Source organism: Pocillopora verrucosa, chromosome 11, assembly GCF_036669915.1.
Source record: "Pocillopora verrucosa isolate sample1 chromosome 11, ASM3666991v2, whole genome shotgun sequence".
NCBI classification, from domain to species: domain Eukaryota; kingdom Metazoa; phylum Cnidaria; class Anthozoa; order Scleractinia; family Pocilloporidae; genus Pocillopora; species Pocillopora verrucosa.
Window position 1 is genome coordinate 13,149,678 of NC_089322.1, and position 24,861 is coordinate 13,174,538.

At 38.2% G+C, this 24,861-nt stretch overlaps 2 protein-coding genes across 2 annotated transcripts; both read right to left on the minus strand.

The window, feature by feature from the left end:
* Positions 1 to 8,946: 8,946 nt before the first annotated feature.
* LOC131791298 (collagen triple helix repeat-containing protein 1-like) lies at positions 8,947 to 10,488 on the minus strand. The gene is made up of 3 exons (XM_059108641.2): positions 10,308 to 10,488; positions 9,560 to 9,967; positions 8,947 to 9,324 (listed from the first exon to the last, which is right to left on the minus strand). The coding sequence occupies exons 1-3, from the start codon at positions 10,455 to 10,457 to the stop codon at positions 8,965 to 8,967; spliced, it is 918 nt and encodes a 305-aa protein (XP_058964624.2). The 5' UTR covers positions 10,458 to 10,488; the 3' UTR covers positions 8,947 to 8,964.
* A 4,883-nt stretch (positions 10,489 to 15,371) lies between these two features.
* Positions 15,372 to 17,725, minus strand: LOC136284351 (collagen triple helix repeat-containing protein 1-like). Its single transcript, XM_066174571.1, has 3 exons — positions 17,567 to 17,725; positions 16,793 to 17,197; positions 15,372 to 16,538 (listed from the first exon to the last, which is right to left on the minus strand). Exons 1-3 carry the CDS (start codon positions 17,693 to 17,695, stop codon positions 16,182 to 16,184), a joined length of 891 nt encoding a protein of 296 aa, XP_066030668.1. The 5' UTR covers positions 17,696 to 17,725; the 3' UTR covers positions 15,372 to 16,181.
* Between the last annotated feature and the right edge of the window lie 7,136 nt (positions 17,726 to 24,861).

The window sequence follows — 24,861 nt, forward strand, 5'->3', positions numbered from 1 at the left end:
CATCAAGACTGTCGAGGAACTGGTCTGGGACAACCCAAATATAAAGCCTTCTGAAATAGTCTACCTTTGTTCTTTCCGCCTTTCAGCGAGAAATGGACTGGCCGTCGTAGTCTCGTCGTCGTACTGGGACGAGGTTGAGAAAGAAGCCGCTGCTAGTATGGACAAAAAACGTATTTCTAATATAAATCAAAAGGTTAAAAGAGACATTGAGCCGTTTGGCCATAACTTTGAGGCCGTCGTCTCGTTCAAAGAGTATTCTGATAAACGGAATTTGCTATATATTTTTAAGGTAAACGACAGAAGAGGAAATCCCGACAAGTCCTCTGTTAAGGATATCGAACAAAAGAACAGCCTTTTTTTTTTTATTAGATCAATTGTCAATTACATTGTGTGCCTAGTTACGATCGTAGTTACAATGTTTATCTTTTCCCTATTGGTTTGTAATCGGATCTTTTAGCGTCACCACGCGCATATAAAAGCTAAGTTAGCATCCCTATAAGCCAGAGTTTCGCAAGATTTCGCCTTGAACAGCAGTACTTTCGTTCTTTCGTTCCAAACCTTTGGCACAAGCGGGACCGATATGTAAGTGATTTTGTTAGTTTTATTTCAATATGTTTAAGTTTAGTTTTTCACCTTGGGCGATAGCGCACATATGTACTGTGTTGTACAACAGTACAACTAATTATCTTGGCATCAAACGAATATTTTGAAATAACTAGACGCTCACACAGTAACGCCCACATTTTAGTCTTTGGGCTGTTAATCAGCCGCAAATGGTCATCGTGTAGCCGATCTTTGAATCTCGAGTAGTTTCAATTTAGCCTTTTATGATTTGTTTATGTTAATTCACGTTAATTGTTGTTATTTTAATCGCGTTATCGACATAGGCACGTAAAGCGTTTCTTTCATGCCTTACGCACCAATTCAAGTAGATTCATGCATTCGTTATAATATTATTGTAATTTCAGTTTACGATCGTGATCGTGATCTAAATAAACACCGTTGATAGTCATCTTGGTTTTCGTGGTTTCACTACGACCTGTAAAATAGTCCCCAAATCAGCGACACTTAGAAAACACGCATAGCGACACCCCTCGAAGTTTCCTCTTTCGTCGCAAGCGTCACATCCTCTTTTGTCTTCAAGACAAGTTCTACAAAAGCAAAAATTGCTTTAACCATGGACAAAGACGGCCAGGATTTTATGAAAAACGAGTTCTGTTTATAACCTTAACTGCATCAGTATATCATCCATTGTTACGAAAGCAGATCCCTCTGGCGATCATGGAAACAGAGAGAGAGGATACAACAAATGTTGAATTGTTTTGGACGCTTTTTAAGGAGGCGCTGGTAAAAGTGGCAAACGATCCGTCAATAAAATTCAATCCAATCGATTGGTGTAGCGATATGGCGGGTGCTAACCTAGCAGGCATTATGAGGGTCTATGGCAATGCAAGCCTAATAAAATTGTGCAAGTTCCGCTTCAAGGACCATCGCAAACAAAAAAGCACAAAAACTAGACCCAGATAGTGCGGAAGAGTTTAAGGGACTTTGCGATAGACTGTTGAATAGCACGACCGTGGGAAGATTATGAATCTGCAAAGGGACAGATGGATGAATTCGTCAGTGCAAAAGAAGACAGAGCTTTCTTAGTAGATTGGGTTTCTTGGTGGCGCGACAGATATGGTTTCATTTTTTCGCTCATTTGCTGTACAGGATGTACCGCAGATGAATCAAGCAGAGGTGATTCACGCTGGTTGGGTGCACAGAGACCGCCCCAATTTATCACTGCTAGATGCATGTCAAGCGAACACACGAGATTCTTTGTTGCTTGACGTTGAACTAAAAAACTACCAGTCCGGTTCTGTATCGGGTGGAAGTGGCCCTTCCTTTGCTGATCGGCAGAGGAGGAGACATGCTAGCCAGATAAATAAAGCCCGATCCATAGGAAAATAGATCTTTGCAGATGACAATGAAAAACACAGCTTACTGATTGACCCGCAATCGTCACACCGTCCTAATAAAAAATCGAAACGAAATCCGAAGAAATATCTTGAAAAGAGTGAGACTAACACTACTCCTACACTCCAGCAATCAGAAGTTGTGACACCTATGGCACCACGGATTTCCTCTGCAGAACTGCAGATATCCTCGCAAATGCTGCCACAATATACACTGCTACAAGGATCCCCTCGCATACTGGCTCCCCAGCTATCAGCGCACCTGCCTTTTCAGACCCCCCTTGGCATACAACAGCTTCAAGTAACACCCTCGCCTCCAATTTCTCATCATATCCTGCATGTGCCCCTACCGGTTCCCCCAATTGGACCAGCATTGCCGCAACAACCACCGGCTCCGTCGTGGAATGCTGGTATGTCACCTAATGCTTATGAGGTTGTGGTGCTTTGTTTGAGATTTATCAACACTTGTCAGGGCACAATGTCAATCCCAAAAAACTACATACTCTATTAATTTGTTCAAGTAGAGATTAACCTGGGTAGAAACAATCCTAGAGTTTTCAACCTCCATAAAAAAATAAAAACGTTTTCGCACCTCATTTAAGTCTGCGTCGATGCGGTCATGGCACCAACCAATGAGAGGCAGTATTAAACTCCTTGGCCAAACTCGTGGCAAAGAGTTCCCTGAAAATTCAAGGGAAAGGTCATCCTGCGACGAAAACGAATGGGTAAAACGGGATGAATGAATGAAGTAAATGAAGTTCAAAAAACTCTCCAAGAAAAGCAAAGACAAAGGTCAGACATTTTTGCTTCATCAAAATCATCTGTCTTCGATTTCTTTGGGCCAAGCTTTCTATTGGATTTGGCGCAAAGTGACTTCCCTTTATGACCGTTTCATGAGACTCTTACTTCTCAATATTTTGGGGAATGTGACTGATTTACTTCTTTTGTGCGATGCAGCAGGTCCGCCAAGAATGTCAATACTCTTCTGGAAACTTCGTTTTATTACGCCTTTCAGTCTTTGGTACTAGCTACTCTAACAAACTCTTTCAGCCATATTTTGCATTCTCTTTAAGATTTCATATCTTTTCTTTCCACACATTATACTTAGATGATTACTCTAACTCAAGGGCAATTAAACAAAATTTTGAAAATTTTGATCAGATTTTGTTTACAATAACCTCAAGTTAATCTCCTAGTAATATGAAACATTAATGAAACTTAGGACTTGAACTTTTCTTTAATTGAATGAGCTAGTGATGAAATATTGAACACGGATACATTAAATATGAGCATATAAATAATTTACCCTCAGAAGTGATTATTTGCTCCCGCATAGTGTCCCATGTAGGCCGCCATCAAGCTTCTCCTTACAATATTTATACAATATTTAGCAGAAACGTGGGGAGGATTTATCAAAATATCTAGTAGTGATTGCTAGTTGATCCAATACCAAGTTTTTCTAACTCACATCACAAAAATTGTCTGGCAGACAGAAAGGAGAATTACTAATGAAATCTTGAGAGTAGACAAATGAAGATCAAACCTCATACTTGTATTTCCTACAGATGAAGTTTATGCCAAGGAAGAGTCAGAAAGATGTCAAGAACAAGAAAACACAGATGAATAGCAGAGTGTTGAACCATAAATTTTTAGGATGCCTGCTGGGGTATCCTGACCTCGATATTTAACTTTCTTTGCAGTCAGTTTAGCAATTTGCCCGGCAGGAAGTCAAGTGGTACACTTGTACTACAGACCAGATCTGGTGGGATTGTTTTGTTGTGTTTACTTTATGATTCATGAACATAGGAGATAGAAGATCCTGACTGGAAAAACTTCCTTTTGATTTACCTACATTTCAGCAAGGTTTCCATTTTAATTTTTTTGCACTTCTAAAACAAAACTGGTCTGAAAGATCAGCTGAGTAATGTTTGTTTGTTTTCAGTCCAGAAACTTGACTCTTTCATCTCAAGATTTATCTTTTTTATTCTCCTGAGCTGCTACATAAAACATTTGTAATGTAGCTCTGTATAGATAACATTTTTTATAAAGCTCAGAAAATTAAGAGGACATCCGTGCAAAAATCAAACAAAAATGACATTTTTATGGCAAGGGTTATCTTGCACACAAGTAGACCCTAGTAGGAAAAGAAAGGCTGTGTATTTTTTTTCCTCAAATATGTTTTTATTTTCGAGAAAAACGAACTTTTCGCTTTCACCCTCTAGAATCGATGGATCGGGTCATAACAGGTCGACATTTTCGCTCGCTTTGCTTTTCAAAGATATTACATCAAGGGAAATCTAACCAAAGTGAGCTCTTTCATAGACTCTTCGTCTTCTATGAAATGAAAGTTATGTAGGAATTGGTTGCTTAGAAGCTTTTGGCCATGCGAAAAAGCAATGTGTTCTCTTCCGTTACAAAAAATTTCGGTGAAGAAAACCTCTTTTTTCACCATGTGCCATTATTCAGAATTCCACAAAATTACGTATGTAAATTGCTGAAGGAATGATCTTAAAAATGACGTAAAGCCTTTTTTTGGGCAAATGTTTTCTCGCGACGCAGGAAACTCTTCTAAGTAGCACACGGAAGACATAAAATCACGCAATATGTTGATTGCGTGACCAAAGAGTTAAGGAGCATTCCTGCCTTCGAAATGACTTCGGATCGAACAGTAGAACTTTTTCAGAAACAAATGACATAGCTATAACCAGTTTTGTTAAATTACTTTGCCTTTTATCATTTGAAGTTTGTTTCTGCAGAGATATTCTGCCATCGTTCTGTCTAGTACGATTATGCACCAGTGCCAGTAACGGTAGACGATTAAAAACTTTGCTGTTCTCTTACTTACGAATCTTAAGTTTCTGCCCGTTGTTTAACTTTCTCTATGTGCTTACCCGTGCCTTTTAACTAGCACTCGATAAAAACCAACAGAGTTTTCAAAGGGAGTTAAGTGGACTAAGTGAGGGCTTGCATGACCTAATTAGCATAATTGCAGTTATGGTCGCTCGACGGTCATTTTTTAAAATAAGCACAATTACGTAAAAAAGAAAAAGCAAGTCTAAATATCCATTGGCTCTGATTTTGCCTTTATTTTTACCCAAGTTAATTTTTTTCTGCTGGAGTGAAAACACTTTTTAATTACCGCAATGTCTGTTCGCTTTGTGACGTATAGGCAAGACAATTAAATTTACAAAACTTAATTAACCGCGAAAGTTCGAGTCCAAAAGAAGTACAAATGTCATTGAACACTTTGATTGAAAAGTTCGAAAGCTTAGAATTCTTAACTAGTTCACAAATGCTATAATCGTTGTACAAGATTGGATGTTCGTGCTGAATAGAAATTTCACACATCACCTTTTTACTCGTCGCTTGTAGCTGGCTCTCCTTTTCTGCTCTGATTTGCTCAGCGTCATCGCTCTGGTTGACCTCTTCGCCGTCGAGACTTTGCTTTCAGAGCAGTCAAATAGCTGCTTGCCGTTTTCGTCTTTCTCAGACCTCATCAATCTTGAGACACTTGCAGCATCTGCCTTTTGTCCCGTTTGTTCATCAGTTTCATACTTAGCTATCAAGTAGTCCTTTTGCTTATCAGTGAAACGAGTATTGTGAGAACGACTCTGCTTTAGGGCCCATCCCCATTTCAAGAGAAGCTACAAACGATGACGGGTGGATTCCGTGTCCAGCAGTTGCGGCACAGCACTCGGTCCCCTCTCCAGTCTAGAGGCATACCCTACCACGGCGCGGTCATAAAGAGTTTCATATTCAAAAACGTATTTGTGTCTCCCACATTCGAGATGCTTCTGTAATGACGAATTGCGTTGATAGGACTTAATGCAACCCTCTTCCGAGCAGAAAAAAATATTTTAGTTGTGGAATCGCGCGATTCTTCACTCATCGGTACCTTCATCAGTGCTGTCGGTGCTTTTGAGATGTTTTAGCAAACTCACCTCATCTCGGCTTGATAGGAACAAAATTTGCCTTTTTGCTTTCGCTTGTTGCACGGCATTTCAGCGTTAAAACTTTGCCCTGGTCAGGAACATGAAACTTGCTCCAAGGAATGAATTTGCCTCTTCCAATTTTGTAGCCGGATCTCCATACTCTCACACCTTCCTTACCATACTGAACGTTGTTGACAAAGCTCACAACATCCCATTTCACTGGCGTTTTGATGGAAAACAAAGGAGGCCTGCACAACACTGCTTTTACTCCAGGGACACCTCCAAATGATTCTATTGCCTCCTGCATTTGAGATACCGACTCTATATCGTGGCCTGAATTCAAATGGATGGCCATATGGGATTTGATCGTTGCAGCTTTCCGATCGCAAGATCCCTTCCCTCCTTGGGGATCTGAAAAATCCATTCTGCGAAGGAAGAGATTGTTTAGCTCTGCTACTTTGCTGGCTGTAACCAGGGTTAAAGCACAGTGGTAATACCCGGCGTTGTCTTGTCTAAGATAAATGGGTTGTAAATGAGGCATGACATCCTTCAGTCGACGAAAGACGTCGTTAAGTATGGCAAGAACTGCAGAACTGTCCTGATTACACGGCTCAAATAAGTGTATAAATGTCATCATCTCAATTTTGCCAATATTTCCCTTTCTCGTCGCAACCGTGATATGCCATGGCAGATCTCTCTTACCAAACCAGTCTGTATGGCTCTCCCTAAATTTCTTTGGTAGATATTTCATTGCCCGGTCTAAGACCAGTAAGGCAGAAGTTTCATCCAGCTCATCGATGACGTCTAGTCTGGACTCGTCCTGGTTTGTTGAACGCAGTAAATGCGATTTCATGGAACTTATGCATTGTTTGGACTGTAAAGTCACAAAGGCCAAATCTTCTTTCGTATCGGTTGTGCCTCCCACTTCCTGTACAGCTCTATCGATTTCGAGAGAGATCAGGGCGGACATCCCTACAATCATCTGGAACTCTGTAGGCATTCTGGCTCCTTCGCCAAGCTCAGAACGGTGGAATGGACAAATTGTTAAGGCGTGTATATCCTTTGCACTCATGTAAAAAATACCTGCTCGGGCAAGGTTTAGTTCACTCTCGTTCTTAACTCCGGCAAGACACCAAGCACTTTTATGACCCTGTACATCCTTATTGCACGACACCAAGGGAACCACCTCAAATAATTTACTTCTGTCTTGTCGGTCGTACGAGCAAGCACTTCCAACTATAAACTTAAATGAGCAAGAAGCTTCCATTTCATTCACAAGCGAGACTTCCGATTCAAAGGGGGCGGGATACAATTCTTTTTCTTAGTTTCACGTGAATCGAATTGAGGATTGTTTATTAAGTTTTGTTAATTTAATTAATTGTCTCGCTTTTAAGTAGAAAATTCAACAAACATCATAGTTTTATTCGCGCAGAAAAAAATAACACGAGTACAAATTTAGGAAAACTCAGAGCTAAATGGATATTAAAGACAAATTATTTCTTTTCCTCGTATTTGTGCCTCTTCAAATGACGTCGACCGACCCCACTCGTAGGTCTAAATTATTCTGTCACACGAGCACGACGACTCGTACCGCAATTATGCAAATTAGGTCATGCAAGAACCTCACTTAACTCCTGCAAGGGCCTCTGTAAGATAACATTTTGTGGATTTTCGTTTACCATAGGCTAGTTCAAAGGCATCGGTTAGCAAGTCAAACAAGGGGCAGAAACTTAAGATTCGTATGCGAGAGAACAGCAAAGTCTCTTAATCGCATACCATTGCTAGTATGGTGCATAATCGTAGTAGACAGAACAATGGCAGAATATCTCTGCAGAAACAAACTTCAAATGATAAAAGACAAAGTAATTTAATAAAACTGTGTATAAATTTGTTATTTGTTTCTGAAAACGTTCTCCTGTACGATTTTGAGTAATTTCAAATGCAGGATTGCTCCTTAACTCTTTGGTCAAGCAATCAACATATGGCGTGATTTTATGTATTCTGTGTGCTACTTTGAGGAGTTTCCTGCGTCGCGAGAAAACATTTGCCCAAAGAAAACTTTACGTCATCTTGAAGATCATTCCTTCGGCAATTTAGATATGTAACTTTGTGGAATTTTGAATAATGGCACATGGTGAAAAAAGAGGTTTTCTTCACCAAAATTTTTTTGAAACGGAAGAGAGCACATTGGTTTTTTTACATGGCTAAAAGCTTCTAAGCAACCAACTCCTACACAACTTACATTTTACAGAAGACGAAGAGTCTACGAAAGAGCACACGTTGATAAGATTTCCTTAGACGTAATATCTTTGAAATGCGAAGCGAGCGAAGATGTTCAATTTTCGACCTGTTATGACCCGATTCTAGAGGGTGAAGGCGAAAAGTTCGTTTTTCTCGAAAATAAAAACATATTTGAGGAAAAAAAATACGCAGCCTTTCTTGTCTTACTAGGGTTTACTTGTGTGCAAAAATTGGGACAATTTGAATTTTTGACCCTTGCCATAAAAATTTCATTTTTGTTTGATTTTTGCACAGATGTCCTCTTTAGAGTTGTATCTTATATCTGATAAGTTAAATTATTCTTACTGCTTGCTTACTGAATGTTGCAGAGGAATTGTGAAGAAAAAAAATTTCATATTGAACACTTTTTGGACTTGATTGTCAAGTTTCAAGATACTGAAAAAAGATGATAGAAATAATGGAAAAAAGGGAGAGATCATATCTGGTTTGTAATGTAACCAAAAATACCAATACAGTTGTATCACTAATGATTAAAGAAACTATTCTTTTGTTGACTAACACATGACAAAAAGTTTTATTGTAATGCAGAGACAAACTTAAAATAATTAAGGAAAACTTTTAAAAAAATTAATTAAAAAGAATCAAAAGATTTAAATTGGAACAAAGGAATCCTCATAACATCCAACATTATCAGGGCAAAACAGTTCTAGTGACAAACAGCAACTTCAATTTTTGGGTGGTATGGAACATGTGAGAAAGTCATGAAATCTAAATAATGGAAAAATGAGAGAGAATATCCTACTCCAGTCCTCGGGTAAAGGTGACTGGGCTGATTAGGACTGAGCTCTAGACACTTCCTCTATCATTATCCGGGATACTGATTCCCATCCAGTGTAAGCGTCACCCAGTGTATGACCACTGAGACACTTTCCTACCCATAACTCCACAATAACCCTGCCCTGTGGAATGTTTTCACAGTATCCCTCAAATGATCTGTGATGATGCAGATTGGGACTCCCAGATGGCCAACCGTTGTATACAGCAGCCTCAATTGTCATTGGTCCAATGCATTCATTTCCGTTAAACTTGAAGAACCAACGGTTGCATTTACTTGAAGTGCCATAGACTCTCGTATTTCCCTGGAATGAGACTTTAATAGCTGTATCAGACTGCAACTTGTTAAATGAGCAATCCTATAAAAAATGCAGAGAAGACAGTCTTAGTGAAAAAGAAATGCTTGTTAAAAGTGTTATAGGAAATAATTTGATGACGACCTTGTACTTTTCCTGCCTGCAAGAATGCACAGAATTGTTTATTGATATTTTTAGTTCCCCCGCATTTCTCAGAAGTCTCTTTCAGAGATGGCCATGACAAATTGGCTCTAACACTTAATTTATTTTTCATTGCATTTTCTAGATATTTCTGTACCTTAATCTTTCCACTATCTCTACCATCATTCAGATTTTTCCACACACACTGTTTCCAGTTGGTCTGTGACACTGCACCATTCACGATTTCTCCTTTCTCTCCTTTAGATCCCTGCTCTCCTTTCACACCCTTGATTCCTGGCGGTCCACTGCTGCCACGTGACCCTTCATGACCTTTATCTCCTTTTATTCCCATCATTCCAGGTGCACCATTTTTACCAAGTGACCCTGGATTTCCTTTTTGTCCTCTTGTTCCCATCATACCTCTCGGTCCCTTGACACCAGGCTCCCCCTTAGCTCCATCTTTTCCTTGAGGTCCTTGCGGCCCTGGAGCGCCAGGAATTCCCGGCATTCCTGGTATGCCATTCGATCCTGGAATCCCAGAAAATCCGTGAGCATAAACGGATTTCTGAGAAACAAAAACACATATAGTAATTGGATGGACGTACTTGATGTTCATTGATATTTACGTGTCCGCCGAAGTAGCACAGCAGTTTCCTCAGAAACTAATCACGTTGAGAATTCAGCTTCGTTTTAGATGAAACAGCTCGGCACATTGAATGATCTCACTGCGTTGTATGTCAAGCATTGATCTATTTTGTCTTTGAAAACTTATGATTGACGAGGGATTTGTTTTGGGCTTAGCTTGGCAGACATGAGTGGTAAACTAAGGTATGACAAGTGAACGATTCATGAAGTACATGCGATTTTGTAGTAAATAATCGTAGATAAAGCATGCTAAAGAATACCTCACATGGGTCTTTGTCAGTGCCAGCTTGTGGATTCTGTTGTTGAGGACTGGTGGTTGTTCCCAATGAACTTACTTCTGTTTTGGATGAGAAAATTAACAAGGCAGCGAGGATCAGAAGCTTCACCATACTCCGATAGTTACTTTGCATGAACAGTTCGTGTTCTATGACTGAAATATATATCTCCTTATGTACGCGCCTATTTATATCCTAGAGAATTTCCTTTAAATGTAAAATGTAGGAAGCGATGGAGCTAGATGATAAGGAAGTCTCAAGCTTCTCGAGGTCAAACACGGGTAAACAACTTAACTCTGATATCCTTATCACGTTTTTTAATGAAGCACGTACTCCTTACAAATACATGGAATTTCCCGGAAAAATCTTTGCAGTGAAATGTTCCTGTTCTGATCAAACGTAACATTTTGAGGAGGCATTGAGATTTGACGAAGTCTGTGGCTGACATGATCTTCGTTTGGCCTTTGGACGGTACACGCGTATTCTGCATCAATTCTTAAACGTTCCAAATACTGAGTGTTAGACCTTTCAGACACAGTGTGATAGGTTGTCATCTTCAAACTCCATTCATATGTTTTAATGATGGTGCAAATTTCACACGCATCACGCTGCAAATCTTGTTAAACTGAAACAATGTTTTTGATTGAGAAAAATCGGGAATTTTTTTAGTTATTTTGACCCGGCCAGTCATTAGTATCACAGAAAACCGTGTTGTAATAAGAAAAATGTGGCAGTAGAAAAGCGGCCAAGCCGTTCAGATGTTCAGTATGGCGTTCCTGGAGACCTGAAGCTCATTTCAGAGAATTAGAAAAGTGCATTTTTTATCTTCCTGTACAGAAGTTACGTATAGATAACGGATGCTCATTGAAATTTTCGACGTTTTTTTTTTAATTAGCCAAAGCTTTTTAGAAGGGGCGAGTTATCATTTGTCAGTCAAGAACTATTACAGTACCTCATGGCTGCTTTTTTAGATCTTCACTAGAACGGAGATAAAATTTTCCCTGAAATATATTGAACATTTCTCAGTACATCCTTAGTTCTTAATTGGGCATATTGACCTTCTGTTTATTTTACAAAATCTAACCTCAAGGAAATAAAGTTTAACAAAATATTTCAATTGAGCAAGCGAACTGGTATTTTTCTATTACTTGATCTAGCTGGTGAGTCAATGAACACAGATGAATGACGGCCATAATCAGGATGTTTTGTTTGCGCAATACATACTGACTTTGTTCTTTGCGAAGCATCTTCTGTACGTGCCTTTTTGTATCCTAAAGAATTTCCTTTAAATGTAAACTCTCAGCTACCATTCTAAAATAAGAATCTCAACAAGGAAGCTATGGAGCTAATCAAATGGAAAGGAAGTCTAAAACTACTCGAAATCACACACGGGTAAATAACTTAACTATGATATCCTCATCACGTTCACGAATGAAGCACGTAATCTACATAAATTCAGAGAAATTACCCGGAAAATCCAGGCCACCTAGCATCCCTTCGCTGATCAAACGTGACATATTAAGGAGGAAAAGATATTTGGTTAGTGACATGATTTCCGTTTGGCCTTTGGACGGTGATCAGGTATTCTGTAATGGGATTGCTTTTCATCAAAGAGAAACGATTTTTATTCGGTAGATGAGTTTGCGCTGAGTAAATCCCAGTACTTCTTTAATACATTAGATTACACTATGCAGATTTGTATAATACTGCAGCCTCCTGCATGGCAAGAGTGATGTGTAGTTTATTGAAAATTTCATTTCACATCTCATGTTTTGACTAAAGGAAATATAATAGATACTATTTTTATGAGTTTAGGCTCTTTGTGCTTGCTCGCCCTTAATCATTTTGTATTTACTTTTTATCGACAATAAATCACAGATGTGCCACCAGATTCAAAGGACTTACCAGAACAAACAGGATGGAGGAAATATGTCTCTTTAAAGAGAGACTAGTAAATAAAATTTAATTGAAGACATGCTAACTCAGTTGCGAGACTGTGATAAACATTTTTCTTTTGTGTACAAGGGACAACTCTTTTTTCTTCATCAATGTGTTTGAAGGGTTTCAAAACTATTTTGCAAGAACTGAGAAAAAGACGAAGGAAATGATGACGAACAGTGAGAGATTCTTTCTGGTTGGCAATGTAGCCAACATGAAAAGAAGCATGTACAGCTGTATCACTAATGATTAAAAAAACTGTCTTTTTTTTTTATTAAAACGTGCTCAGTTTTCCTTCACAGGCAGGAACTACCTAATTTACCGCCTACAGTATGTCGTATTGAGGCCTTACATTCCTTTAAATTCTTTATAATCAATCAGGTATAAGGACTACTCTTCCGTATTAGACATTTATTTTACCTGCTGTGCATAAAATAGGGGAGAGCACTTCACATGTCAGGTTTAATGCTAAAACAAACGGATTGCAAATTACTCAGGAAAAACTTAGGGAGGGGATTAAATTGTCAAGTTTGTTAAAAATACCAGCTTTTTTTTGTGGAGTAATGGAATGGTAACAGGAACTTTTTTAGAGCAAAAGTTGTTACTAACAAAAAGTTAGACAAATATCTTGCGATATTGAAAATTGGAGACAATCTAGAAAATCACGATGATGGAAGAATGAAAAAAAAGTTAAACTTTCCTTAAACGTTCCCTACCAAGGTCTGTTTCGAAAAATGCAATAAAAAATAGCTCGTGATGCTTGTTTTTTAATTTATGGAAAAAATTAACCGATTTTAAACGACATCGACTAAAAACGTTCGTAGTAGCTGTTTACCTCGTCCTTTGCCTGAAAACCAACACTTATTCAACTGATTACTTGATATCTATGCGCAGTGCATGATGCTCAGTGCATGATGCACAGTGCAATGCTGAAAAGTCAGCATTGAGTGCAGGCGATAGGAGTGATCAGGTCTGGGCTCTTGACACTTCCTCTAACTTTATATGGGACAATAATGACCATCCAATGTAAGCCTTACCCAGTGATTCACCGGGACATCTTCCTACCAATAATTCAACGGTCACCTTGCCCTGTGGGATGTTTTCACAGTATCCCTCGATATATAAAAATATCAAGTAGCGATTGTTAGTTGATCCAATACCAAGTTTTCCAAACTCACATCACAAGAATTGTCTGGCAGACAGTAAGGAGAATTACCAATAAGATCTTGGGAGTGAAAACGTTAACCAAAAAGTTGACAAATAAAGATCAAACCTCGTACTTGCATGTGTTACAGATGAGATTATTTTGTTGTGTTTATTTATTTACAGCAAGGTTTACTTTGTTATGTGTGGCACTTCTAAGAGGGTGGCAAAGGGTTTTTGTGTGACGCGTGATGGCCCCAAAACTTGCAGGATGACGCGTGATTAAACCCAAATTATCCGCGTGACGCGGGACCGGACCTCACAACTTGATGCGTGGTTTTCTATTTTACAAGTACGTGACGCATGATTTACAAAACTTACTAATTAGATATCCGTGATAGTGAACGCTCTTTGGCCAAGAGGAAACCAATCATTCAAAGTAAATAGAGCCTTACAAAGATCAATAAACCATGGCAGCCGTCAAATTGTTTTCTGGTCTTTTCCGTCCTTTGCTGACCTTCGCCTGACCTTTGATGTCTTTGATCTTCCAGGTAGGTCCAAACAATCGTAACACAATATGCATAAGTTAATGTAGTTAACATTTGCACAGGGACTATGTTCTTCAGTGTTCTTTTTGTCGACCGCTTGGTTGTCTAGTTTCAACAAGTAAATCATCTTTACTTGTCTAACAGAAAGCAACATGACAAGTGAAACGCAATTCATTCCAGGATAAAATCGTTGGATACAATATAATTTTCAATAATACATCCGATAGGTTGAAATCTTACATTGTTAGCTTAGTGTACTTACTCCTTTATACGTGACGCGTGATTGGTTAAAAAAAAATTACCCGTGATGAGTGATTCGATAGAAAATTCAACGTGATGTGTAATTGTAACCCCCCTTTGCCACCCTCTTCTGAAACAACTTGAGTGAAAGATCAGCTGAGTTATATTTGTTTGTAAGCATTTTAGAAACTTGACTCTTTATTCTCAAGATTTGTCTGTTTTTGTTCTCCTGAGCTGCCACATAAAACATTTGTAAATGGAATTGATTGTAGGTTTCACTAATTGTCAATAATCAACTAAAAACTACAATTTTTAGGGGAAGTTCTTTGTTAGCGGAAATTTTCTTCTTTCAGGCATGGAAACCCCGATTGAAAGGGGGAAAAATTAGAATGACTTATTCCAAGTTGTCTTTCTTGAAGTTCACAATCAGCATCCAACTGAATTCTCCTCTGCCCTGTGTTACAAAAAGTGACTAAGGACTGGGAACGAGTGAGGATTAAACAGGAAAATGGGAATAATATGTTTTATCAACCTCATGAGGGGACGCAAATCGTCTGTACTGTAAGTATCCCGGAGAGTCCCCTACATTTTCTTAGACTTTTAGTCTAAGAAAATGTATGGGGACTGTAAGGTGTCATAATCCTGTTGCTGCTGACATCGATGTGACAGATAATTGCTTTTGCACTGTTTTCTTTGCCGGCTTATACTTGTCATCAAGTTTCAATAAGACGGCTATCATTTTTCACAAGAATAATGAAGTTTTCGTAAATTGTGAGATCGGATGGGATTAAAATGGGATTAAATCACCTACAGAGCTTGATATGTACTTACAGTGCAGACGATTTGCGTCCCCTCATGCTAATTGGATTCAGATTTGATGAGTAAGATCAAGTAAGTAAAGGACAATAAAAAGCGATTAAACAAAGGGAGTTAATTTTATAGTCATGAATTTTAAACATCTACAATAATTCCATATTTTGCTCACTAAAACTTTTTTCAAACTCGCTAATACAACAGACTTCTTCTGCAAGGCAAGAGTAATGTTTTGCTTAATTAAACCGCCAATATACATCTCATCGTTTGACTAAAAGGAAAATTATAGATACTCTTGTTATGAGCTTAGGCTCTCTGTGCTCACTGACCCTTTGACATTTTGTATTCACTTTTTATTTTAAGGGAAATTCCAGATGTACCCCCAGATCCGAAGGAGTTTCTAGAACAAACAGGATGAAGAAAATATATTTCCATAAAAAGAAACTAGTTGTGAATACAATTCAATTAAAAAAATATTGAATCAGTTGTGATATTCCATGATGAACATTTTCCCTTCAATTTGTGATCACACAACAAATCTTTTGTCTACATTTAATATCTTTAAAGTGTTTCAAGACTATTTTTCAAGATACTTAAAAAAGATGATAGAAATAATGGAAAAAAGTGAGAGATCATATCTGGTTTACACATACAGTTGTATCACTAATGATTCAAGAAACTATTATTTTGTTGACTAACACATGTCAAACAGTTCTATTGCAAAGCAGAGACAAACTCAAAATAATTCAGGAAAAAATTATCAGGAGGAGATGAAGGTATCTTAACCGGTACAGGTATCGCAAAAGTTAATGGGTTCAAATCCCGTACAGGTCTGAATTTTTTCCAGGCCTTATTTTCACTACTGCTTAAGTAGTGTTCATTACTGCGAAGATCGCTTTCGTTTTCACGTCTTTATCCGCAGTTCAAATATATATTACTTTCATATATTCACAGTCGTTTAAAAGTACATGTAATTAAAAAGAAATAGAGGGTTTAAATTGGAGTTAAGGAATCCTCCTAACATCCAACATTATCCGGGCAAAAGAGTACCTGTGACAAACAATAACTCAATTATCGGGCGGTATGGGAAATGTAAGAAAATCATGAAATCTAAATAATAGATGAATGGAAAAGAAAATATTCTACTCCAGTCCTCTGGTGAAGATGTCAGGGCTGATTAGGACTGGGCTCTAGACACTTCCTCTATCATTATCCGGGATACTGATTCCCATCCAGTGTTAGCATCACCCAGTGTATAACCGTGACATTGTCCTACCCATAACTCCACAGTAATCCTGCCCTGTGGAATGTTTTCACAGTATCCCTCAAATGATCTGTGATGAAGCAGCTGAGGATTCCCAGATGGCCAGTGGTTGTACACAACAGCCTCAATTGTCATTGGTCCACTGCATTCATTTCCATTAAACTTGAAGAACCACCGGTTGCATTTAGAAGAAGTGCCACGGACTTGTGTATTTCCCTGGAATGAGACTTTAATAGCTGTATCAGACTGCAGCTTGTTGAATGAGCAATCCTATAAAAAATGCCATCAATACAGAAAAATAAAATATAAGAACAATAAAAATAAATCAAAAATATTTTAAAAGAGTGGTAAAGGAAAAATTTGATGATGACCTTGTACTTTTGCAGCCTGCAAGAATGCACAGAATTGTTAATTGATATTTTTAGTTTGGCAGCATTTCTCAAAGTCTCTTTCAGAGATGGCCATGACAAATTGGCACTAATGCTTAAATCGTTTTTCATTGAATTTTCTAGATATTTCTGTACCTTAATCTTTCCACTATCTCTACCATCATTATTTTTCCACACACACTGTTTCCAGTTGGTCTGTGACACTGCACTATTCACGATTTCTCCTTTCTCTCCTTTAGATCCCTGCTCTCCTTCCACACCCTTGATTCCTGGTGGTCCACTGCTGCCACGTGACCCTTCATAACCTTTATCTCCTTTTATTCCCATCATTCCAGGTGCACCATTTTTACCAAGTGACCCTGGATTTCCTTTTAGTCCTCTTGTTCCCGGCATACCTCTCGGTCCCTTGATACCAGGCTCCCCCTTAGCTCCATCTTTTCCTTGTTGTCCTTGGGGCCCTGGGGCGCCAGGAATTTCCGGCATTCCTGGTATGCCATTCGATCCTGGAATCCCAGAAAATCCGGTAGCAAAAATGGATTTCTGAGGAAGAAAAAAAACACATTCTAATTTGATGGATGTACTTGTGTTCATTGATATTTACTTGTTAGCCGAAGTAGCCCAGTAGTTTCTTCAGAAACTAATCTTGATGAGAATTTAGCTTCCTTTGAGGAGAAACAGCTCGGAACATCGAATAATCTCGTAGCGATCTATACGTAGAGATATCCCTAAAAGAAAATTAATTCAGCAATGTTCCACTTTGTCTTTGAAAACTTATGATTGATGAGGAATTTCTTTTGCGCTTAGCTTGGCAGACATGAGTGGTTAAACTTAGATGTGACAAATGAACGCGTCATGAAGTACATGCGATTTTGTAGTAAATAACCTTGGATAAAGCATGCTTAAGAGTACCTCACATGGGTCTTTGTCAGCGCCAGTATGTGGATTCTGTTGTTGAGGACTGGTGGTTGTTCCCACGGAACTTACTCCTGTTTTGAATGAGACAAATGACAAAGCAGCAAGGATCAGGAGCTTTGCCATAATTCGATGGTTACTTTGCGCGAATAGTGCGTGTTCTATGACTGAAATAAATATCTCCTTATGTACGCACCTATTTATATCCTACTGAATTTCATTTAATGCAGCTGTCAGTTCTCATGTTAAATAACAATCTTAATTAAGAAGCCTGGAACTCAATGATGAGGATGTCTGAAACTACTCGAACTCACACAGCGGGTAAACAACTTGACTGTGATATCCCTATCAGTTCACTAATGAAGCACGTACTGACTAACAGACCAACGTTTCACTCAGATTCAGAGAAATTACGCAGTAAAATCTTGGCCACAAAGAAGCAAAAAAGAAGTTTGATATGGTCTGTGATATGATATTCATTTGTCCCTTGCTCTTTTGGTGTACATGTTATTGGATCCACTCCATTATTATTACTCCATTATTTAATTGAAAAAACAGGTGATAGCACCCATAGGCGTACCTGCCGTTGGGGCTGGGGGGGCTGAAACACCCCTCTCCCCCCGCCCTTCCAAATTTTGCGCGACTCAGATTTCTGGGGCAGCAAGAGAAATTTGGGTAAACCAAATTTTCACAAAAGTTTCCATGTTTCGTTTCGATAACGGCATCGCACTTATTAACTTTGAAAGGGCCTATGCCAACTCTGTAGTCAGCAATGGATCGTATCATTGACATCTTGGTTCGTCGAAATGGCAGAGACAACTTTATATTTCTTTTAACGTGTGTTATAGGCTCATATGATAGATTGATAGGAAATAATATATTCATTTCATGTAGGCCTATGTTAGTTTATCGTATGACCCCTGTTCCTCTTCGACTGTTTCATTTTCGGGAAAGTGGTTCACTCCGTGTTCAATCCACACCTACGTGTGTTATAGGCTCATATGATAGATTGATAGGAAAGAATATATTCATTTCATGTGGGCCTATGTTAGTTTATCATATGACCCCTGTTCCTCTTCGACTGTTTCATTTTCGGGAAAGTGGTTCACTCCTTCACCCTCCCCCCCCCCCCCCCCCGCCGGCAACAAATGGCCCCTACCGGCACCCATTATGGCATTGGTTAGTTTGACCCGCTATTAAATATCACAGATAACAGTGTTGTAATTTACAAACTGCGGCAGGATAAAAGTGGGCAAGCCCTTACATGTTCAGGAGAGTGTTTCTGTGGACTCTGAAGCGCCTGATATCATGTTTATTTGTTCTATGGTCGATTACTGTGTTCATGCTTATATTGAGGCGGTGAGATATGTTTTCTTCTGCAAAATCTGCTTTTGTGTATAAATGGTACAAATGTCAGACACTTGTGTGTAGTTAAAATTAAGAACGATATTTTCTACTGGACTTAATAGGTTTTTTATCAGCGTAAGGGTCACATCTGTTACTGTTATCGGATGGAGGAATTTATCTCTAGAATGTAAACCTTCAGTGCTTCAGATTATTTTTCACACAGTCTTATGTGCCGCTATCTTGCTGGAATGACTGATTAGAATAGTTGTATCAGACTGCAGCTCGTTGAATGAGCAATCCCATAAAATATGTCGAGAAGACAGTCTTAGGGGAAAAAAAAAGGTTTTAAAAGAATGTTATAAGAAAAAATTTGATGATAACCTTGTACTTTTCCTGTCTACTGGAATGAACAGAATTGTTAATTGATATTTATAGTTTGGCGTTTCTCTTTTGTTTTTTTCAGAGATGGCCATGACAAATTGGCTCCAACATTTAGTTTATTTTCGTTATATTTTCTGTATATTTCTGTTCCTTAATCTTTCTGCGATCTCTACCGTCACTCAGATATTTCCACACACACTCTTTCCCGTTGTCTGTGACAGTGTACCATTCACGCTTTTAAATATCACAGATCACAGATAACAGTGTTGTAATCAACAAACTGCGGTAGGATAAACGAAGGCAAACCCTTAGATGTTCAGGAGAGTGTCTCCTGCGGACTCTGAGGGGCCTGATATCATGTTTATTTGTTCTATGGTCGATTATAGTATTCATACTTATATTGAGGCGGTGAGATATATTTTCATCTCCAAAATCTGTTTTTGTGTATTAATGGTACAAATTGCAGACTTGTGTTGTGAAGTTAAAATTAAGAACGATATTTTTGTGTTTCTTTTTGGTATGTTCTCGGAACTGATGTTTCTATAATTACCATTATTTTGTTGTTTTGGGTGTTTTATTTTTCTACAAGACTTAAAGGTTTCTTATCAGCCTAAGGGTCGCATCTGTTTTTTCGGATAACGTAGCTTATCTCTAGAATGTAAGCCGCCTTGAATGCTTCAGATTATTACACAGTCTTATGTGCTGCTATCTCACATGGTGCACAGGTGTGGTGTCTGCTTCCAAGGTTAAGAAAACACAACCAAGTGAGAATATCTTTGCATATCTTTTTGATAGTAGTTAGTGAGAGTTAGTCAGGGTTAGAGTTGTAACAGCAAGACATGTTACATAAGATAAGAAGATTATGAAATCCAAGATTCATGGTGCCTTCCACCCAGTTTGCTCAAGCTATTTCCTCTATATGTTCAAATAATTTTCCAACTGAACATCTAATTAAACTGGCGTACTAACGTGTTTGATTTAGGACATAGGTGATAGCATTCGTTAGCTTGACCCTTTTTTCAAATATCGCAGATAACAATTTTTTTTATCAGAAAAGTTAGCAGTAAAGGGTGGCCAAGCTCTTAGATATTCAAAGAGGGTAATTTTGTAACTGTGGTACTGCGTCGGTGAGGGGTATTATAGGATTATTTGGTAGAGCGGGAAAAATTGCCTAATGTTCATTTAGTACAATGATTGGGTATGTTCTGATTGGACTTTGTACGTTGTTTTCGTAATACGTGATGAAATGTACGTTGTTTGGCGTGTGCGTTGTAAGAAAAGGAGCGGGAAAAACACATTTTAACTTTAAAATTTTACAATAGTAGTACAAAGGCCACAATCATAACACTTATCAAATAAGCCCAAATTTCTGGTTAATGTAGATCAGATTGGTGCGAGTAACACACCACTCTTCTCGTTAAAATAGAGTTTTTTAAAAAAAAAAAACTCAATAAAACGTCCTACTAATTCTATAAAACTAGTCCAGGAAAGTAACGTCAGCGACTCTCTCGTGATGAAATGAAAACATTCCTCATCTGCAGCTCCAGACAGCCATATAAGATACATCAATATGCTTACAAAAAAAATATCCAGATTGTAGTCTAGATGTTCTGGATGCTTTAGATTCAACACGTCTTCTTCAGACATTTCTCTAAATCTTTTGACTGAACGTCTTGGCTTTTTTGGACTTTTCCCGGTGTTTCTGCATTCTTCTTTCAAATTATTTGTTTCTTTAGCTTCATCCTGACTTTTTTCTGTTGCAAAGCAAAAAAATTAATCGGTTAAAATGTCTGATCCATCAAAATGTATATCAACAGCTGAAATGTTCTTTTTGAAAGCTTTTATTAGTGCAGAGTGACACACAAGTGATCTCGTTTGGTTAAGGCAGAAATATAAATGCCACTCACAAGTAAGGGCTGTAACAAAGGGATCCCTCTTTATTCTGCATCCTTTTATTCGTGATCGCGTTAAGTTTCAGTCGTGAACCAGAGCATACATACATACACGCCCACCGATTCACCAAATCGATGAGCTTATCGTTCTTAAAAGTTATGCGCCTGTAGTAAGATCACCAGCGGTAAAAAGTACAAAGAATCTGGTATATCAAATATGCTGATTTTCAACACGGCGGCCGATTGAAACTACAACAGGCTTTTTTACCTTTGAGAATTCCATGTTTGAAGAAAAAGTAGGAACGATTTTACGGCGCCTCTGTGTGCATTAATTCTTGCCCTTTTTTATTGCTGGAGCTGGGATTGAGCTACTTATGATGATGACGGTTCGCATTGGAAAGGAAAGTTTTTGTAAGTGAGCTTAACTATTATTATGATAAACTGGGTTGAAAACGTAAATTAGCCACTGTTAAGGGTAAAATAGCTGACGTTTCGAGCGTTAGCCCTTCGTCAGAGCGATCTGACGAAGGGCTAACGCTCGAAACGTCAGCTATTTTACCCTTTACGGTGGCTAATTTACGTTTTCAACCCAGTTGTTAACACTAAATTACCTGCTATACTCTCCCACCGACGCAGCACCACAGTTTCTTTAGAAACTTACCCCTTTATTATTATGATAAAGTTCGGATATAACGCGCGCTGTCATTGGTTGAAAGAGCGTGCTCTATGAGAGTATAGAGCATAGAGCTGAGCTAAAGCTGTCACGCCATCTGCCAAATTGTGCTATGTTCGACCTTTTCCGGGACTTCTTTTTAGCTTTTTTCCGATAATTGAAAGTGAAGTTTCGGAACAAGCGAGCCGGCAAGTAGCAACAGAAGAACCAAATAAAGGTTTGTAAACATACCAGGCGCCGTAATTTACGTTATTAAAACGTGAGCACATACGAAAATCCTCAAAGGAAAAACAAAATAGACATTCCGAGTTTTAAAGATTAATTCACGCTCAGTTAGATTGCAAGCTTACGTACGGAAATAAAAATCAAACACAGCTAATACTCATATAGTATTTAAAGTTCAGTGTTCAAAAATAAAACAGAACAAAACAGAAATGATGAAAAATATAACCAAACTGGCATAACTGTTAAAATTCATTCTAATCATGACGGTGTCTGAGCGAATATGATCATGCTGAAGTCCATCGCGGCTCGCTCATTATGGCGATCTCCGGTCATCACAGTAAAGCAAGTCTCAGAAACTATATCGGCCGCCCTTCGAGTGAAAAAATAAGAGCTTGCTCTGATATCCTTTCCGATGCGTTGAGTGGAAAGTCACTGCAGCCGAGTTTTGCCGTATCCCGAGCGATCTTCATGTTTCGGTGAATTCGGCTGTCGTTCATTCACTCGCCTTGAACAGTTTGTTTCATACCTTGTCATGTGAAAAAACTCGCGTGTTTTTATGAGCCATAATTCGGCTGAAGTTTACTGAACATTTCACTTATAGATTCTGCATTAGAGACTTAAAAACTTCAGGCAAAAGTGTTGAATTCGACTTACCGAACTATTTTAGTTTGTAAACGATCGCATAAAGTGAACTTTGATGGTTTTTGAACTTTGATGATTTGACACTTTTGACAGCTTTAGTCTTGTACAGCCAATCAGATTATTTCAACCATTCTAACAGGGATTCTGATTGGCTTATTGTAGCGTGCTTTATGAGAGTATAGAGCATGCTGACGACACTGTTCTTCGCTTTGGAAATAAAGTTTGTTTTGAAAATTGAAAGTAATGCTCGGGGAATTTGATGGATTCTTTATTACAAAACAAATAGAGAAGCCTTGACTGTGCTCTGTTCTGTTATAAAGCACTTAGGAAGCGGCTAGAGCACTCAAGAAGTGGGGAGAAACACTCGACTACGTCTCGTGTTTCTCCCTACACTTCTTTCGTGCTCTAGCCGCTTTCTGCGTGCTTTATAACAGAACAGAGCACAGTCAAGGCTTCTCTATTTGTTAAATCGTGTACGTTGATCTAGTAAAAGTACTGTCTTCTTTTATTTATATTTGGTTTTTAGTAATCAAAGCTTTATCAACAGTTCGAACACATTTTATTTTAAGTGGGTCATTTTTGTTGTATAATTCTCCATATGAACTATTCACGACCACTTTGAATAATAAGACTTTGTTTGCTGCATGAGGATCGCTTGCAGTTTTTAAGGGCGCTGTTGACTTTTCCTTTCGTAGTCGCAAAATGACTGGGTTAAATTTCTTCACAGCTCCATATGCCATTATGCATACAGTACTTGGATAATGAAAGTAATGGCGTAAAGAGTAGATGGTCTCTGTGAATACGGCTTTGTTTTTAAGTGTAGGACTCCAGTCACCATCAGAAACGTTGGCATTTGGTAAGTGGGAAAAATTGAAATTTTTTTGAAATCTTTAAATTTGAAGTGTTTCCTTTCATTTTAAATTGACTTTGAGAGAGGTATTGTACAAAAATGAATCAGCTGACGCAAAAGGAGAAACGGAAACAGTCATTTGTGATGGTCATACTTTGCTAACCCTTTAACTCCCATGAGTGACCAAAACAGAGTTTCTCCTTACAATATCAACACAATATTAAGCAGAAAAGTGATGATATAAATATCAAGAAGCAATTGTTAGTTGATCCAATACCAAGTTCTCCAAACTCACATCACAAGAATTGTTTGGCAGAGAGTAAGGAGAATTACTAATGAGATCTTGAGAATGAAAACATTAACCAGAAAGTAGACAAATGAAGATCAAGCCTCTTACTTGTATGTCCCACAGATGAAGTTTATGTCAGAAAAGAGTCAGAAAGATGTCTAGAAGGAAGAAAACAAGAACAAGAAAACACAAATAAACAGCAGAGTATAGAACCATAAATTTTGAGGATGCCTGCTGGGGTATCCTGGCCTCAATATTTAACCTGCTTTGCAGTCAGTTCAGCAACTTGCCTGGCAGGAAGTTAAGAGGTGCATTTGTACTACAGACCAAATCTGGTGAGAATGTTTTGTTGCGTTTTTTTTATGATTCATGAACATAGAAGAAAGAAGATCCTGACTAGAAAACTACCCTTTGATTTAGCTACATTTCAGAAAAGCTTCCTTTCTAATTTTAATTCTGAAAGATGAGCTGAGTTATATTTGTTTGTTTGCAGTCTAGAAACTTGACTCTTTATTCTCAAGATTTGTTTTTTTATTCTCCCTAGCTGCTATATATAAGATTTGTTATAAAGCCCAGAGGATTAAGACTTGTATCTTGTGTCTGATAAGTTAAAGTATTCTTACTACTTGCTTGCTGAATGTTGCAGTGGAATTATGAAGAGAAATTTCTTTTTTTCCAATTAATCGCTTTTTGGAATTGATGGTAGGTTTCACTGACTGTCAATAATTAACTAGAGCAGCCCCTTTTAGGTGAAGCTCTTTGTTAGCCAAATTTTTTCCACTTACAGGCATGAAAACCCAGATCAAAAGAGGGCAAACTTGTTATGAAAAAGTTTTGATTCTGTCAAATGTAGCTTATTTCAAGTTGTCATTCATGAAGTACACAATCAGCTTCCAACTGAATTCTCCTCTGCCTTATGTTACAAAAAGTGACTAAGGACTGGGAATCAGTAAGGATTAAAAAGGAAAATGGGAATAATATGTTTTATTAAAC